Raw genomic sequence first — 19,496 nt, forward strand, 5'->3', positions numbered from 1 at the left:
ATGGTGCTAAGCCGTCAAACATGCAGGAAATCACTGCTGAATAATATAATAAGGAATTACTGGCTTTTGCTGATGCCAAACTTATTGCACAGCCAGGCAGCACAAAAAAAAAAAAAACCCGATTAAACTGTAAGTCTAAAAATAGCTTTGTATTTAATGTGCATGACTGATTGGAGACAGTAATACAACTCAATTAAACTGTTAATAATTTTATCCCTGCACGTGCCTCCACCAGCCCTAAAGGGAAATCAGGGTAGTGTTCATGTGTGGGTTTCTACCAGTTGCAGTTCTTGAATGAAACCAGTTCATTTGCAAAACTTTTATTGTGAGTCAGAGGACTAATGTTGTAGGTTTGGTTAGATAAAGACCACACATAGGGCGCACAAGTTAATAATTGATATGTATGTGTTGAGTGATAATTGGGGTCGAAGTGGCTTAGGTGGTAGAGCTGCTTATCTTGTGACCTGATGGTCGGCGGTTTGAGTCCTTCTACCTTACGCTGCTGCAACCTGAGGGGAACATAACTGCTCTCTAAATAGCCACTCCCATGCCTGGATAAATGCAAGGGGTTGCATCAGGAAGGTCATTCTAATACATGTACCATGATTCGCTGCGGCGACTCCTTTTGAGGAACAAGCTGAGAGGAAACAACAACATGTGTTGAGTTATAATTAAACACTCTTCCTTCTTTTATTTTTGTATTGCTATGTGAGATTCTGCTTTGCTTTTCAGGACTATCTACATGGACTTTGAGAAAGAAGTTGAGGTGAAAGGAATCCCTGCCTACCGCTTCACACCACCGCGCTCAGTTTTGGCCAGTAAGGAGGAAAACCCGGACAATGAAGGGTTCTGCGTCACCCCTAAGGAGTGTCTGGGAACAGGTCTTCTCAAAGTTAGCCCTTGTCGGAAAGGTAAAAGTTCGCTTGTGCTCATATTTTCTCACCCGGAACATCACTATGCCTCTTTTAGAGTTGTATTTTTTGTTCTTTCTTCTAATGTTTTTATTTTAATAACTGTGCTGTCCCCCTATGCTCCTTTCCATCTCCCTGCTGCCCACATCTGACATTTTCAGGTCACCAAAAAATGCCCAGCATCGAGACATTCAAAGCTCTTTCATACTAAAACAAGTAGCACTTGAACGACCCATGTGACACAGCTCTCCAGTTCTTGCCACACCTCAGCCACCATCTGACCATAACTGGCCCAGTAGCTGTGGGGGGAGGCAATAAGCCCTGTCACCTGATTCTGCCCTTGAATATGACCAGGCATTATCTCAGTGGCTGTGTTCAGAGCCCTTGTGTCTCCTAATCTTTTCATTCTTTAAATTTTGCAAATCCCGCAACTGAGCAACACGGATGTTTTCGCATATTTGACTAATTTACTCAAAGTGTTTCAGCTTTTAAACGTCATTCAAGGCAAATCATAAACTGCAACTGAACTATGTAACTGAACACCATGCCCTCTTTATCTGGTATCAGAGTTAATTGTGGTTTTGCTGCAACATCTTTTCAAAGTGCCTCTGCTGTAGAATAACACGAAAATGAAGAAAGGGATTAAAGAAGAAATCGTGTATTTGAGTAAAACGGTTTCATTTTGTGCTGCTCTGAATTTAAACTGCTGTAAATGCGTCATTATAAACATGGGGTAGAGTTGACATTAAGTCACACACAGTTTCATTCAAGAGTTCTGTTTGGCCACCGGCAGAGGTGAGGCTGAGGGGAAAGGGTTACAGAGGCTTTTGGACCAGGTGTTTGGGGGAATGAACATTGCGATTAAGGTCACCCAGGAGCGTTCTGATACAAATATGTGACCTTGTGGGCTGTCATGTGAACAGCCTCTCAGGTGACCGTCCAATGTTTTTTTGTCCAGACTCTGTTGCCAAACACCAGAGAAGGAAATCTGTCACCTCTGCCCCACTTCACCCCTATTCCTCCATCTGACTTTGTTAATGCTCCAAAACACATGTGCTTCATGCAAAGCTGGACTTCTCTTGTTTTTGCCAAAGTGCTTACATCCAGCATGAGTTCCGTAATGGACAAAGCTCATCAAACATGTGTCATGCAACTGTGCAGTTCCTTATCTTAACTTGTATGATCTTTGAATAATGGCTGCTGTTGACAATATGAGGAACAAGACTATATCTGGACTGACCTTGATTAGTTTTACACAGTGAGTTATTTTCCATATGTGTGCCTGTATTGTTTGCTTTGTTTGTGACTTTCAGGTCAGATTATATCTTTTGACCTCCACCTTGTAGTTTTTTCCAAGATGTTGGTAATATCCTGATTAGATCAACTTCGGAATAAAATGTTCTCTGTCATGCCCCTTTAATGACCTGTAATGGTTTTTTTTCACATCACTGTAATTTTGCTTTATAATGTCTTCCTGCTTGTAAATGCCTAAGCAATCTTAAAATGAGCATATATCTACAGAAATATAGTTCTTAAGTAAAGCCTATCATAACTCTTTAACTGCCTCTGTTCCCCTTGTGCACTATAACTTTAAAATACATATTATTTCATATTAGGAAATGGTAGAAAACAGTTTACTGTTTTGGAGATACATGGAAGCGCAGACACTTTGCTTTGTGATCCTTTCAAAGGTGCTCCAGTGGTCGCCTCCTTTCCGCATTTCTACCTGGCAGAAGACAAATATGTGAATGCCATTGGAGGAATGTTTCCTAAAAGGGAGCATCACCAAACATATCTGGACCTCAACCCGGTAATCCAGCAGACAACAATTCCTTGGCCTTATTGGATTGTGATGGTTATGAATATGTAGCATTACTTTATGTGAAGAAGGTGTGAGTAGAAGCAAAAGCTGTTCCCAATACAGATGTACTCCTACACCACCTAGTGGTGTGTCAGCAGTAGTGCAAAAGCTGACATAATTCTCCTCAGCATGACATTATGTTAATGTTCGTTTATCTGTCTGTTTGTTAGCAACTTTATGCCTAAACTACTGGGCGAATTTTTTGCCTCTTTTTTCTGAGATTGGTTCTTGGTCTAAATTAGATTGCAATAAATTTTGGGAGTGCTCTGTGGACACAGAAAATGATAGATAGATAGATAGATAGATAGATAGATAGATAGATAGATAGATAGATAGATAGATAGATAGATAGATAGATAGACAGACAGATAGATAGATATTTCCTTATTTCAGACCAAATAACACAATTTAATAAACAGGTTAAAAAAGTAGCAATTATTATAGTGTCCGAAAAGGAGCAGGATGAAGCAATGCTTATGTATCCCCCCACCCCCCTTTACAATTATAATCTTTTCTACCTTGCAGTTTAAATAATCCCTTAAATAGTCAGTTTCCTTTTTTTTTCTTTTGTTTTATGGAAAAGAAATAACTAAATGCAAAAAAATAAAAAAATAAATATATACATGTACTCATACATACTCGTACACATCTGCATATATACATACGGACATACACATATACTTATGCACATACACTCACAGGCACAAAGCAATGACATATTTACCTTTATAAGTAAAATGTGGACACATAATTTTTAAAAAAAGGATTCATCACAGTATGGTTGGAAATGAGGTTCTTGGTGGAGGTCAGCGCTCTCCGAGTGCTTGTCTACTTCATCTATGTCTTATTTTTATCTGATGTGTAAAAATCCACTCTCTGCAGTGCATTACACACTGAATTCATATTTATGTGTATATATACTTTTTTTTTTTTTTTTTTTTTTTTTTTTTTTTTTTTTACTGTGTTTTGTTTGTTGATTGCTGATAGACCACCGGAGTGATTGTTCGTGCAAACAAAAGAGCACAGATTAACATCTTGATCAACAGAGTCTCCGGATTCCCGTGAGTTTCTGTATTCTAACACAGACTTGTCATTACTATCAGTGCACTCATTGTTGCAGTGTTTTGTTTGTATATGTGTGCCGAAATTGATCGCTTCCTGTTCCTTTCCCTGTTTGTCACAGGAAGACAAGAGACCTGAATGATACAATCTTTCCCGTCATGTTCCTCAATGAGGTAAGCAATGAAAGAAGCACTCTTATACCATTTAACTGCTTATTGCTGCGAGTCACACAAGAAAACTGGTTTACTGTATTGACCCAGTAGCCAACATGGAAGCAGGTTGTAAGCACAGCCTAATGGTGCTTGGTTTAAACACTGGTAACAGCAGAAACAGACTGGTCTTGCCTAGTAACCAGCAGGTTGCCCCCCTACACTGAGGTTTTTTTTGTCCTGATTAAACAACTAACCATACTTGCATCTGTCTTTGTGGGAGTGCAGCTGGGTGATTTCTGACCATGATTTTCTTTTTATACATCTGACTGCTACTTCAGTGCTAAAACCAAAGAACAAGTGGTCCAGTTTAAAGAAGAGGAGCAAAACAAATATGTAGAAGTGCAAAACAAAGTTTTGGAATCGTCCCTGTTGTGTCAATCTACTGCAATTTGACTTTTTTTTTCATCTGCGAGACCAAATTTGTCCCCTTTGACAGAGCCTGGCTAACTTTACCTGATTTCCACTCTTAACCCTAACCTGAACTGGGCAGATGCTGATACATATAGTCTTGTAAACTATACAGAGGTACAGAAACATAAGTGGATTGATGAGTTCTATTTAACTGTTCGTATATGTGACCTAAAACATCACCAAATTCTCGCATGTCTGATTATAAGATTAAAATAAACCAGGAATGTGTAAAAAGGGCAAAATTATTGCATTTTTATGATTTATTAATTAAGTAAAATGTTTAAATATTACATACCAAAGAGTAACAACTCTAATAGTAAAATCAGAGTTATAGTTTTCAGTCAATGGTTGACTTTCAAGTTCCCAGTTTATTCAAAGAACAGCGATCTATTGAGGTTTGAGCTTCGCAACTCATTTGTGGAAGTGTGCCAGGAGGCGTTGATGCTCTTGAAGTGCTTGGAGGTCACCAAACACCCTATAGAAATTAAGTAAAGTTCAACAATGTCTAGCCTCCCACAGTGATCCAAATAGAAAAGGTCATTCCTAGAGCTGAGATGCATTAGTGTCCAAGGTCACAAAGTAACCAAGACAAACTTGTAAGAAACTGCCTCTCTCATCAGCGAGACAACAAAACAGCAGCCAGCCGTGTGTACAGAAATATTCTCCATGCTGCTGTTGTTCAGCAATCACACGGACCACCTGGGAATCTGTGAGGAAAAGATTTTTGAGAAAAGACCAAACCAAAGTAGAGATTCTTGCTTTAAATAATGTACTTTTGAGCAATAAAGCTGCATTCCAACATTTTTCCTATCTGTAAAACACGGTGGTGGAAGTTAATGGTTTGAGCTCATTTAGCTGCTTCCCATCTACAACAAGACAAAGACTTCTCAATAAAAAACGAAAATGAACAGAATGTGAACAGGACGTTTTTATACAGCGAGCTGATCATAAACACACAAGCCGTTTTACACTCTTCTGCTTCTTTAATGGAGACAAACACACTCTCTTCATACACAGAGCGTGGTGATTGATGATGCATCTGCAGCAAGATTGCAGAAGCTGCTGCTGATCGTCAATCTGGTGTCCAACTTCCCACTAATCATCGTGGGACTGGGTGGTATTATGCTCTTTGTCTTCATCATCCTTGTGGTTCGGGCCCGACAACAGGAGGTAAGACACCCCTTCTTACTTTATGCTTACAACTTACAATTTGCTTTATCCTGAAAAGTAATTTGTGCTAATTGTCATTATTAATTAACTTAACCACTCACTAATATCACTGGGCATGTATTTATCTCTGTGCAGAATGAAGTTAAGCACATTGTGTTTACCAAGGCTGTCTATGCTGTAAGTGTTTGTTTTGGGTTTTTTTTTTTTGGGGGGGTTTTTTTTTGCTACTTTGCTTTTGTTTGCTTTATTCAGTCCACTTTCATATTCCAATTCTGATTTTGTTCATAAATGCAATGCTAATCTCGTATTTCAGTGTACATTAAACATTCTCACTGCTTGTTTTAACATATTAACATATTTTGGTAATACTAAAGAAGGATTAAAGCTAAAATAAAATTCAGTTTTAACAAATGGTTTTTCATTCGCACTTTGAGTTGGCACATTTAAGGACTCCAAGTTGCATTCACATCAGTGTATTAAAATGTTAAAGATGTGTTTTAGTGCTCATTTTCATCTGCAATGTTCCACTGCAGACTTCGGCTGAAGACGACACCTCTTACTCGGCAGTCAACGTCAAGGAAAAGGATGATCCCCAAAATGGAACCTATATTGGTCTGACACCGAAAATCGACACACAAGCTTGAGGAGGAAGGAGAAAAGGGGGCTTTTTAAAGCAAAGTGGGAGGTTGGGGGGGAGTAGCGGAAGGGGAAATGTATTTTAGTCTCAAAAATCATCTAGAATATCTTCTTAGTTAAACTCATGGAGAGCTACCGAACGTCCAGATTCAGTACAGACAGTTTCCTGAAAGATTTTGGCCTCCTGTGTAAAACACAAGCTGGTAGTCGCTATGTTTTGTTGCAGTTGTCTAAAAACCAGATGTGGTGAGTGTGGTTTGTAGTGGTTTTAAAACAAACACTTTAAATCTGACATGTGAGATAAATGTGCCTTAAATGCTGCACTCTCAGCCTCTTTGGCTACCTGGTTTCTGGCCTGGTGTCTTCGCTCAGAGCTCAGCACATTCAGATCATTGTCAAAAACTGGACATAGAGGGGTATTTGGAGGAGCGGGGTTTTGAAACCTGTTAACAGTATTTTTATGGTCGAGGCTTGGGTGGGCTCCTTATGGATGCTGTCAAACATTATTAAAGCAGGAGAGAAGCTCTCCTGCAAGTTTTCCCTTCTTGAAGTCTTGTAAACCAACTCAGTATTCTTATGTCTAGCTTGCATTTCATGCTAAATTTAGTGATGAAAAGATTTTTTGCAGCTCAGTGTTGGATGTCCACGCACATATGTAGACCTGCACACATTTTCTCTTGCTGTTCTGGAAAAGTGAGTTGAGATTCATATCAACAGTGTGTTTTAAACTGCTTGCGCTCCTCTCCATGTATGATGGGGATGAACATCAAACAAAACACTGCGAATTTGGATACGTTAGCTTTTGAAAAGAAAGCAGTTTGCATTTATAAATGTCGATGTGGCAATGTTTAATTTGAGCTACACGCAAGTATTTTAGTCCCAAAATTTACAACAGCTTCATCAGTGATCTAAAGCCCTAAACATGACAGGAAATTTGCACTGTATAACTGCTTGTACTAACTGACTTTGTTATTTTAAAAATGTTTTTAAATGCTGTCGTTTGTGCCTTTAAAAGGATCAGTGTTACTGGACTATTATCTTCTTTTTATCTGGTTTTTTTTTTCTTTTTTCTAAAAGAAGTGCCATGAAAAACGACCTATTGTGCTTGCAAGTTCTGACAGTGTTTCAGCTACCAAAAAAGAGAAAGAACAGGATTTTTCTTTTTTTATATACATAACCAGAACAATCAAAATGTTGGTCTTCAGGTGCCACTTCATGTAATCTTGAAAATGCTGCAGAATCACCTGATTTAAGCTGTGATGAATATTGCTGCAAATATTGCTTCTATACTTATAACATATTGAGGGTGATTCAGTTATTTCGCCCCAGCTCATCAGCTACACTGTATAATAATCACAATGTATATATCAGACAGTAGTGGAGAGATTTGATTTGACTATTTCTGTTTGACGTTTCCTTTAATCCAATTGCCTACAGTAAGAAACCTTGAGTAAAGACAATTTTATTGAAATTCATGGTCATTTTATAGTCATTTAAGGTGTAAATTTATAGATAACACTTTATTATGATGCAGAATACAGTCATAAACACTATTGGTGTAGTTGTTTTTAAAGAAGATAAATTATTTTGTTACACTGATAAAAACCAAAACACATATAGTACTCACACATGGACTCAACACTGGGCAACTTTGTGCCACATTTTGATTACACATTGTGCTTTCTGAAATGATTGTTACTGCTATATCCACATATTCCTTTGATTACCAGCTTGTTTTAAAATGTTGACTGTTGATATTGTTTTTACTCTGTAAACAAAAATAAAAAGTAGTTTCAGAAGACATGGCTTTTTTACTTTACATTGGTGTTTGCCTTAGTGGATTATTAATGAATACTGAAGTAAGCTCAGCACAACATGTTATTAACAGCATCATTTTAATCTCATAAACTTCCATTTCTGTAGTATTATTATTACAATTAATATGCTTTGTTTATATTTTTATGGTCTAAACCGTTTTAAAATTAGGATGGTATGACACATTAAAAGGTCAAATCCTTTAAAAAGTATAATAATAGCATTTTTCTCATGTTTAGATCATTCTATTTTCTCCAAAGTTGTACCATAGTCCCACGCAATAAACAAATGATAACAAATTTGTATTTCTTTTTTACAACACTTGCTAAATAGATAGATAAATACTTTATTCATCCCCATGGGGGAAATTCAGGGTGTTCCAACAGTTCCTATAAAATAACAACAACAAAAAAAAGATTAAATTAAAGATTAATATTAAGTAAGTCTAATTGCGGCTGGAATGAACAAGGACCTTCTGAACCTCTGAGTCCTGCTTTGAAGAGAGGTCAGTCTCTCACTGCAGCTGCTCCTCTGTGCTGCCAGGGTTTTATGGAGGGGATGTTTTTTATTATTCAAAATACCCTGAAGTATTCTCCTCATCCTCTGCTCCACCACAGCTCTAACAGGGTCCAGACTTCTGCCTAGGACAGGACTAGTGTTCCTGACCAGTTTGTCCAGACGTTTGCAGTCATTGTTAGTAATGCTCCTCCCCAAGCAGACACCTGTGGAAGAAAAGGCGTCTGTGTTGGCTGATCATTCCACCACCCCCAGGTACCTGTAGGTCTTCACATTCTCTATTTCATCTCCATCAATACAGACTGGCTTTCTGTGTGATGTAGATCTCCTGAAATCCACCACAAGCTCTTTGGTCTTGAAAGTGTTCAGGAGAAGACAGATATGGGAAGACAAATATGCTAAAATATAGGAACTATTTTATGTTGGCCTCTATGTACTTTTTATGCCAAACACCCGCTGTCAAGCAACAGCGCGTTTCTCTCACTCACCTGCAAAAAGCCAGCTGATCTGAAACAGCGCGTTGCTACGGCGACGCCCCGTAACGACGGAGTGATTCAACTCGCCGAACTACGTGTGCGTTTATACAAAAATAATTCACACCAGTTGTCATTAGAATTATCATTACACATGGTATAAACATCCTTATTCAAATAAAGGTTAATAATAAATCATATTAATAATAATAAAGGTGTGATGTTATGTTCAGTCTTGCATTGTATTCCTCTGAGCACTAGGTGGCAGTAACGATCCGCCTTAATGTCTAGACCCGTCACAAAGGGTAGTAGAAGAAGAACCCAGTGACAGTGGTCAACATGGCGTTCAGTTTTGGCGGCGCCACGAGTAACCCAGCGGCAAGTAAGGACAGTCTTTTAGTAAATATGGGAGTATTAATTAGGGGCTAAAGTGTCACTATATATCAGATAATTATAAAGTTACTATGTTACGTTTCGTTAATTTTATAGATATCAATTATTTGTAGCTGGTCGGACTCATTCTGACCTCAAGCTACGACTATCTCTGCGGTGTTATCTATCGGTTAACAACTTATTTAGAGGGGAATGTTTTTGCTTTTATGTTTTAATTAGTTTACAGATTGATCAAATGTCTGCTCATTTGATTATGTAAACAGGGTTAAATGAAAACCTTATAGTCAACATGCTATGTTCCTTCTAGCTAGCTTGCCTGATCATCACAATGTTCATCCTCGTGCAAATATCTTTGTAAAACAGGAAAAAGCTGCTGCACGTAAAATCCTGCTGTATTGTGTGTTTTGACACATTGTGAACACCTTGTGTTCTTGTGAAGACACAGCTGGGTTTTCTTTTGGTTCTTTTGGTGCCAAGACGACAGCATCAACAACATTTGGCTTCAACCCCGCTGCCACCACCACAACCGCCTCATCCGGCTTCGGCAGTAAGTCCCCGGCTCTGACCCACGCAGAGAGCCCCTCTTTCCACGACCATCATAGCCAGGGCCGGATTAAAAGTGCAGAAGCCCCTGGGCCCAGAGTGTTCCAGGGGCCCCCTTCCCCACCGCAACATTGTGGAAACTGTGAATGATAAAGTGTGAAACGACATTTCTAACATCTCTCAGCTAGTGATAACAGTAGCAGCACACTGGACACTGGTAAAACTATCTGGCTTTATGTACATTTTGTTTCATGTCCAAACTGCTGGTGTTGGGCCCCTGGGCCTGTGCCCATAATGCCCATTGGATAATTCGGCCTTGATCATAGCTATGGTCTTTGTAAATGTAGAAATATGTCATTGGTAGTTGATTTTGTCACGTTTGGATTGTATTATACATGTAAGAATGAAACAGGATCACAGTTTGCCTCAGAAAAAAGTGTAGGAGATAGGTTGGCTTTAACCTTTTTGAAATTGAAATCCTAACTCAAGATTGGGCCACTCTGAAACATGTACCCAACACACACATTTGGGGGAAAAAAAATATTATCCTTAAGTGAGATTTGTGCTTCATCAAAACTTCTCTAGTAGTTTGTGCTGATTTAAATAAGGCTGCAGGAAAACCAGATGTACAAAAGCAAAACAAATTGAGATTTTAAATGTGTGGTTTGAGCTTGGAGATGAGGCCTCAGGGTGTCACAGCTAAATGTAAATACAAGTCCAAGTCAGAGTTATACTCTACAAAACTGGATTTAAAGATCCAGCAGGATAATGCATTGATCCCTCTAGAATTAAAGACTAATCAAGCTAATTTTAGGTTGTTTTTTTTCCCCTAAAACTATTGTTAAGTTCTTTAACATGTGCAAGTGCAAGAAGAAAATCTTTAGAGGAAAATAATTAACCTGGAATGATTAGAAAGGCACAAGAGTGATGGAGGAAAAAATGCATTAGATTATATTATGATGAGTGACTGGCGTTGCCATGTGACTGTAAACAATAGAAAATTGCAGAATATTTTTGTTTTGACTCAGTCTGCAGGGCTTTGCATTATCTGGCATGGTTATTTTTAGGTGTTGTATCATTTTCACACAACATAACTGCAGTTAAGGTAACACCTTGTTTGTTTTCTGCTCTGTCTTCATAGCTCTCACAGCTCCCAGTTTTGGGGCAGCCACCACCACTGCTACTGCTGCACCAGCCACAGGATTTAGTTTTGGCTCCACCAACACTGGTAAGACACATTATGTTAAAAGTGTATACGTTTTGGAAAGAGAAAAATTTTAGACCAACCTCTTAAGGCACTTGCAGATTATCAAACAGTTGAGTCCACGCTAGGTTTGATATTGACACTTAACTCCTTCATGTCACTCTCTCTTTCTCGCTGCCTGCCTGCTTTGGCTGCAGGATTTGGGGGGCTAGGAGCTGGAAGCACCACGGCTGGTGGGTTTAGTTTTGGGGGATTTGGTTTAAATGCCAACCCAGCAGCAGTCAGCTTTAATGTGGGATGTTTTGGTACAGCAACCACTACTGCCACTGTTTTCAATTTTGGTAATAGCCTGGCTAGCACAGGTAGATGACTGTTGTGATTCAGTGCATTTTGTGTCTGTAAAAACATTTTCATCTTTTTCTTTTTTTTTTTTTTTTAAACATACTTTCTTTATGTCCACTTCAGTGTGGTGAACTGTGGTGATTTTATTATTCCATTTTTCCCATCTCACATGGTGATTTCTATTCATAACACCCGAATTGCTGCTCTTTCCGTTTGCATGAAGACACAAAGTATCATGTTATGCACTCATCTCATTTGATCGCTGTGGCAACTTGGTGCATTTTCTATGTATATGTCAATAAAAATACTATTTAAAATTTCCTTTTCAATAAACGTTCATCATGATACAGCCCCTCTGCTGTACATCAAATAGCTATTCCATACTTGTGTTCTTTCATCCCTTTTTTGTTGCCTCTGTGGTTGCTTTTGTCATAATTTGCTTTAATCTCTAGGTGCATTTGGGGGCTTTGGGACAACTACAACAACTGCTGCTGCACCAGGGTCCACTTTCAGCTTTGCTGCCCCCTCCAACACTGCAGGTCAGTAACAGTTTTCTAAAGTCCTCAAAGATACACACCATGTAGGTGCATCAGCTGCAGCTTGAAAACATTAAACCACATTTCCACCAAGGGATCCAGCTTTGGATGGGGTGGTTTAATATGGTAAACCCTGACATTTATTGCATTCTGCTGCAAAGCACACCCTTACCTTGTCGGTGGTGCATAAATTAGATCAGGGGTACCAGAGTCCAGTCCTTGAGATCTACCTTCCAGCAACTTTTCAATGTATCTCTTCACCAACACACCTGAATCAAATCTCTGCATGCGGAGGCCTGGTAATGAGCCATTTATTTTATTCAGTGCGTTGGAGAAGAGTTGCATATAAAAGTTGCAGGATGGTAGAACTCAGAAGGTCAGACTTGGACACCCCTGAATTAGTTAGTAATAGATGCATTAGCTGCATAATATCCTGACATCATAAGGACACAACAAAGAAACAAGGGAGGAGAAAAGCAGATGTCTACTGGTTTATGCTGTTTTTTTCTTGCCATCTGACTTTAAACAACAACAAAAAATCAATGGTGTATCTAAACACGGAGCTCTTCCTACTTTGTTCGCATGAGAAATGATGGTTCTTTTACATAATCAGCAGATCGCAATGTTTTGCATCTTTTTTCTACCAACGATTTTCTTTTTTCGGCTGTTTAGCGGGAGGAGGCAAATAAACCGAGGCGGGTCGTGGAAATCCTTCCTGCATTTTCTCAGCCATGTTTGCCTTCTGAGTTTCTTCTTCACTACTTTGTATTTTCATCCTAACACGCTGTTTATATGCAGGGTGTGGTTATCAGGTATGCGCTGGTATGCGGGAGGGGGAGGAGGGGAGCCGGGAGAACAAGCTTACGAAATATAAGAAATGAGCAACTTCAATTCGGCCCGAACGTTTTGATTAGCCAGAGTTTTTACAGATTTACAGTAAACTGAGGGGTTAAACCATGTTTCTTATTGTTCACGAATACAAAATGTATAGACTACTATCAGGATGAGGAACCACTTCATCCAGAGTCAAAAAATGTCTCTGAGCAAAATGATCAACTATGGCTTTAAAAGCAAAATCATTTGTGCTGTACCATACTGGCCCACCCAGATCCCATGGTTGAAACAGGGTTTTACTAATATGAAGAAAATGCAATACAGAACAACTTCACATGGAAGTTATTTTGTGTGATGCATCATTACTGTTGAGGAAAAACAGAGAGTTATGTTAAAGTGATAATTCATGAATGAGTCATTGCTAATTTTGTGCTGTTTGAGTTGATCCAACTCGTGAAGAAACAGATCATTATGATCCATTTTTTATTTATTCATTACCTGGTCGTTTCTGATGATTCATTAAGACAGGACCTCTTAGTCTGTTCTCCGGTTACTCCACAGTTTCGGCTGTATAACACTGGATAATGCAGAGTGATGTAATGATTGTTGCACTTTTATTCCTGTCAGTATATAAATTCATGATGGGTGGCTCAAGTGCACAACACTGAAGCTGCCACCAGATGTCTCCCTCACTCTACCAGAACATTTTACCACCGCTGTGATCCATCGTCAGAACTGATGTCTGGTATTCTGTAAACCTGATGTGTATCTTTTTTTTTTATTTCTCACTGTTCTTGGACAATTTTTTTTGTAGGTCTGTTCGGTAACACACAGAACAAAGGATTTGGCTTTTCATCTGGGCTTGGGACTGGTGCCACTACTGGAGCATCAGGATTTGCAGCTGGATTAGGAACAACTGGCCTGGGAGGGTTTGGAGGTTTTAATATCCAGCCACAGCAGCAGCAAGGTAAAACTCCTGTTTCCAAATGATAGTTTTACATGTAGAGTTGTACCATAATTCCAGAATATTAAAGCAAATTTCTGCTGTTTTAAACAAGTATTTTACATTTATTGGTGGCAAAAAGTCCTGTTTAAAACAAAGCCATCTTACTAGAAGTTATGCATTAGAATCAAGTAAAAATGTTCTTGTAATATGAAATATTTGCACCAATTCAAAAATACTGCAGATTCATTTATTATCATCTACCAACTGGGCCATGTCCGTCCTGTAATTGTACAGGCTCTCGGTGTGCAAAGCTAATATTTTTCTTCATTATTGTTATCAGGCCAGCAGTGTATTTCAAAATTTTGATTTAAGTCCAGAAATGTAATGTGTTCTTTCTAAATAATATCTACTTGACAGTATGGTGTGGCTTTGCTTCCAATGTTTGTGTCCAGGGGGCTTGTTTGGACAGCAGGCCCAGCAGCAGGGTCAGACTCAGTCAACCCAGTTATATCAGCAAGTCACTGCTCTATCAGCTCCCACTTTATTAGGAGATGAACGTGACTCCATTCTTGCCAAATGGAACCAACTTCAGGCCTACTGGGGTACTGGGAAGGGCTACTACAGCAACAACAATCCACCAGTGGAGTTTACCCAGGAAAACCCTTTCTGCAGGTTTAAGGTGACAGTGGAGTCTTTGGTTTGAATAGTTGGTTAGTGTACTTGGTTTTTGAATAGTGAGCAGTAATAATCTGTGTCCTGTAATCCCCAGGCTGTGGGATACAGCTGCATCCCAGTAAGTAAGGACGAGGATGGTTTAGTGGTCCTCGTTCTCAATAAAAAGGAAGCTGACTTGCGAGCTCAACAGCAGCAGCTGGTTGAGTCCCTCCATAAAGTCCTGGGAAGCAACCAGACACTAACGGTCAACGTAGAAGGCGTTAAAGCTTTGCCAAGTGATCAGTAAGTTCTGCATAGCAAATTATACAGTGGATTACACAGACAAAAGCTTCCTAGTCATTTATGAGGTTTTCATTCTTACAGGACAGAAGTGATCATTTACGTGGTGGAGCGTTCTCCTAATGGGACTTCCAAAAGGATCCCAGCTACAACTCTCTTCGGCTATCTGGAGCAGGCCAACATTAAGGTCCAGCTCACGCAGCTCGGAGTGGCCATGTCTGTTACACGCACTGAGCTGTCTCCAGCCCAGCTCAAACAGCTGCTGCAAAATGCTCCTGCAGGTAAATATATACAAGTATGTTTATCAAAAGGAGAGGGGAGGCGAGGGGGTAAAGTTTGCGGGGGGAGTACTTCCTAAGATTTGTGTTTCTGAACCAGGCTTTTGTTTTTACTTGAGTAAAATTGTGAAGAAGAAACTCTTACTCTGCTAAATTTGGCAGCACTCGGCAGAGTGTTATTTTTCTCCTTTTTTCATTATTTATTCAGTTAGATAAGAGATGCCACCAGTTTCACCAGTCAGACACAGTTCCACTCATCATGTATCTCATGCTGGCCTGATCACAGATCCAAGCATAACAGTGATGAATGTGCACTACATGCTTATGGAATTTTTTTTCTTATTCAGACTAATTAAATAAATTAGTTTCTCTGTCATTAAACTGTTCATGCCTGAGACGACAGACATTCTCCTTCAGGGGTCTGTAACCAGTATGCTCTGATCATTTTCACTGTATGGCAAAAATAAAAAAAGAAGTAAACATACGTAAAACAGATGGAACTCATGTTCTGTCTTTTTCAGTTTTTGCTTGATGCTGCTGGACAATGTAAAATCAGAGATAAGATGGTGTTGTTGTGTTTTTTATCACAAAACATTTATCTGAACACCAAACTGAGATTCACAGTTGATGTGTTTCCTTCCTTATCTTTTTTTTTTTTTTTTTTACTAAAAGGGGTAACAACTGGTGTTTATGGGTATTTATTGTATTGTACTTCTTCTTTTTTTTTTATCTCGGATTAAATCACGTTTGTGTATTTTTGGGCCAAAATAGTTCAATGAAATAGGTTTAAGTGAAAAACTAATTATTGGATCACAATCAAACAGTTACTCAGTACTTATACAGACTTCTACTTGTGTGAGGTTATTTTGAAGTAACACTATTCTTACTAGAGTAGAGTTTTTGTTTACTTCACCCTTCTCTGTTTGTCATTTGGGTGTTTTGAACTACACCTGAATATGTTATCTCTCCTCGACAGGAGTTGACCCCATTATTTGGGAGCAGGCAAAGGTGGACAACCCTGATCCAGAGAAGTAAGTTGTTCAAGAGCAGCAGAACTCTCCATAAAAGCACTTGAACAAAATCCGTTATTGTCATTTATTACACAATGAGCATTTAGAAACCTGAGGCTAAACGTTGCGACAGTATCTACATTCACACAGACAAATATTTCATTTCTCGGATTCAGATTAATCTGATCAGACATGCTGATAGCTGACATGTTTACATGTATGCTTGAGAAAGTGATCCAGTCAGTTGTATTTATCTGATGTACATATTTAATTCGACTGTAATTCTTTTGACATCCCCACTGCCTACTAGATCACAAGAAGGGTTGTTTCCTTTTATTTTTCTTTTTAATCTTTTGTCTAAATGCTCTTCAACCCATAACTCTTTATAAAAATAAATGAAAACATGCACCACAGTCCCTTTTTTGTTTTTCTGCAGCCATTTTTCATCTCTGCCGTGAAACTGATTAAATTGCGCAACTCCCACATGGTTCAAGCATTGCCAGGATCAACAAACACCACAGAAACAATTGGAATTACCGAAACTTCTTTCCATTTGAGGCTAATTGGATCAGCTTAAAAGTTTATTAATCAGTCACATAAAACCTGTTGATATTTTAATCAGTTAAGAAACTGCAGTCAAAGCTGTTCTCGTACTTTCTCAGGTTGATACCAGTGCCCATGGTTGGTTTTAAGGAGCTGCTCCGCCGGTTGCAGATCCAGGAGCAGATGACCAAACAGCACCAGACCAGAGTGGATGTGGGTGAAAATATCATCACTGCTGTTGTTTCTAGTTTTAGCAAAAAGTAAAAGTCTGATTATCAACAAAGGAATTCAGAAGCAGGTTTTTGTGGGGTCAAGGACAGTCCACAGATGTCCAGTTGATTCCTCCTGCCAACAACTTGTTTTTATCTGGAAACACTATTACAGCTGCATGCGGGAATCGTGGAAGTGGCAGTAGCTCTAAAGCAATCGACATCAATCAAGGCAGTTGCTTAAAATGTGTCCAATGATAAAAGCTGTTGTTCTAAAGTCCTTTCTTCTTTCACACTTGCAGATTATCTCCAACGACATTAGTGAACTGCAGAAGAACCAGGCGACCACTGTAGCCAAGATCGCCCAGTACAAGAGAAAGCTGATGGATCTGTCTCACAGGGTGCTGCAGGTAGCTGCCTCGTGTCGTCTCACTCCGTTTCAGAAACAACTCTGTTAATCAGCTGTCTCTTCTGAGTGAGGACAACAGCTTGTCAGGTGGTAATGCAGATGTTGCCTTCAGCCCAGAACAAGTTGATGCTGCTAGAATATTAGAACAACACAATTGTTTGACTTACTGAGAGTAATAATATATATATTTTTTTTTTTTTTTAAATTATCCATTTAAAAATGGAGATCTAAGTAAAACCAGAAAACAGTGGGTTTGGATCACAAAATAAAATGGGAAGTTTGGTTCAGTGCCAATATCAGAGAATTTTTCTTCCCTTTAAGCTGCTATGGTATAATATGATGTGCTCAGCAGTGCTGTTCTGTGAGTGTCATGGATTGTAAACTACCTGGAAATCCTTTTTTAGTTTGTGCTTTCCAGGCACTGTGATGAATGGCATCTAGATGTTAAACCAGATTTGAATGTACTGGCACAGTCCGCATCTTGCCATGCTCCATCAGTGCTTCTCCACTGACTGCCGTATTGATCATTATCATGTTTTCCTAAAAGGTGCTGATCAAGCAGGAGATTCAGAGAAAAAGCGGCTATGCTATCCAAGTGGATGAGGAACATCTCAGAGTGCAGCTGGACACCATTCAGTCCGAACTAAATGCCCCCACACAGTTCAAGGCAAGTGTCTCTAAACTAGAGGAGCAATTTGACACCCACTAAAGGCTTTATTTATTTTTAGAAATTAGGCAGAAAAAGTAGAGTTAAAGTAAAGCTAAAGAGGCTTCACTGTTGATTAAAGACTATTTACCACCATATTTGTACGTTTTAGTATCGTATTAATTCTCTGAGTAGTTTGAGTACATTATTATAGATGTCTGTCAATTTTGATTTTGCACTAAATGTATTTGTGACTCAGCTGTTCGGGGTCAGATTACAGGTGGATTTGATACAAACCTGTTTAATTGTGTTGTGTTGTTTTTTTTTTTGTTTGTTTGTTTTTGTCTCATCCAGGGTCGACTGAATGAATTAATGTCCCAAATCCGAATGCAGAACCATTTTGGAGCGGTGAGATCAGAAGAGCGCTACAGTGTTGACGCAGACCTTCTCAGAGAGATCAAACAAGTGAGAGTCAGCATATTGCCATCAACAATTTCAAATCTTTGCCCTTTTGTTCTTAAAATCCTCTTGATAGCATCCTAGCAAATAAAACCTCAATAAATACTAAGTTTTATACAATATCTGGTGCTTGTTGATGGCAGCGATGGCATGTAGATGACATCCAGTCAAGATTCACTCACACTCACTTGAATGTTTTTTTTTCACTCCAAAGTTTTAAAAAATTAAACTAAAATTATTTTGACATTTTATACAATTAAAGGATTTCTTTTGTCTAACCAAATTTGTTTGCTCCTTTCACACTTTCAGCACTTGAAGCAGCAGCAGGATGGTTTGAGTCACTTGATCAGTGTAATCAAAGATGATCTGGAAGACATCAAACTCATAGAGCATGGGCTGAGCGACCCTGGACACATGAGAGGCGCCATCCTGAGCTGAGTCCACCTGGACAACACTTCCCAGACCCTTTGCATCAGTTTTAAAAGAGACAGACTACATTAAACTTCATGTTAAACTCCTATCTTTGGAGGGATATCTGACAAACTTGTTAAAAAGATCAGTTTTGCTGTATTGTTAACTATCTTCCCACTTTTTAGCAGGTATGTGGTTTACCCCCCTGTCTGGACCAGCAACACATTGACTGGTTAATCTGTGCTGTCTGAACTGATATAGACAGCTTAATGGAAGGACTCAGTCTAATAATAGCTGGCTACTCTCATGCCAAATCAGATTATAAATATGAGACTATAACTACACCTGGCATGTAAACAAGCTGAGGGATTGAAAGTGTGTCACCATTTAAAACATGTAAATACATATTTGTAATTGTTTTTTATGCCATTAGAAGATTAATAAATTTAGTTTAAATTCAAAAGTATTCATCGCTGGATCTCTTTCTCCACATAGCAGCTATAAAAGAATCCTAATTTTGCATGTATGTGTGATTTAAAGCCCAGATGGTTTCATACGAGCTGTTGTGCTACTAATATGGGGCACGTAACATTCATTGTTTACCTCCTCAGACTTGCACTTTCCTGCATCTCATCAAAGCAGGGCTTGAGTTGATAGGATTTATGTCCTGGATTCACATCCCTACAAGGATGAAAAGACTGATTGGCAGTTG

General features: G+C 38.9%; 2 protein-coding genes across 2 annotated transcripts in view; both read left to right on the plus strand.

Moving 5' to 3' along the window:
- The window catches only part of LOC306768696 (lysosome membrane protein 2-like), a 29,072-nt gene extending 21,017 nt beyond the window's left edge, over positions 1–8,055 (plus strand). Inside the window, exons 7-12 of the mRNA XM_079257112.1 lie at positions 733–911; positions 2,603–2,721; positions 3,760–3,833; positions 3,956–4,007; positions 5,475–5,627; positions 6,161–8,055. Of these exons, the coding sequence (XP_079113238.1) occupies positions 733–911; positions 2,603–2,721; positions 3,760–3,833; positions 3,956–4,007; positions 5,475–5,627; positions 6,161–6,271 (688 nt within the window). The 3' untranslated portion in view covers positions 6,272–8,055. The remainder of the gene's footprint in view (positions 1–732; positions 912–2,602; positions 2,722–3,759; positions 3,834–3,955; positions 4,008–5,474; positions 5,628–6,160) is intronic.
- Positions 8,056–9,366: 1,311 nt separating this feature from the next.
- nup54 (nucleoporin 54) lies at positions 9,367–19,208 on the plus strand. The gene is made up of 14 exons (XM_079256872.1): positions 9,367–9,449; positions 9,900–10,007; positions 11,145–11,231; positions 12,002–12,088; positions 13,734–13,886; positions 14,318–14,544; positions 14,635–14,822; positions 14,904–15,100; positions 16,074–16,128; positions 16,770–16,863; positions 17,162–17,269; positions 17,816–17,935; positions 18,269–18,379; positions 18,683–19,208. The coding sequence occupies exons 1-14, from the start codon at positions 9,407–9,409 to the stop codon at positions 18,809–18,811; spliced, it is 1,707 nt and encodes a 568-aa protein (XP_079112998.1). The 5' UTR covers positions 9,367–9,406; the 3' UTR covers positions 18,812–19,208.
- The last annotated feature ends 288 nt before the right edge of the window (positions 19,209–19,496 follow it).

This window comes from Telmatherina bonti (genome assembly GCF_933228915.1).
Source record: "Telmatherina bonti genome assembly, chromosome: 17".
Classification (NCBI taxonomy): domain Eukaryota; kingdom Metazoa; phylum Chordata; class Actinopteri; order Atheriniformes; family Telmatherinidae; genus Telmatherina; species Telmatherina bonti.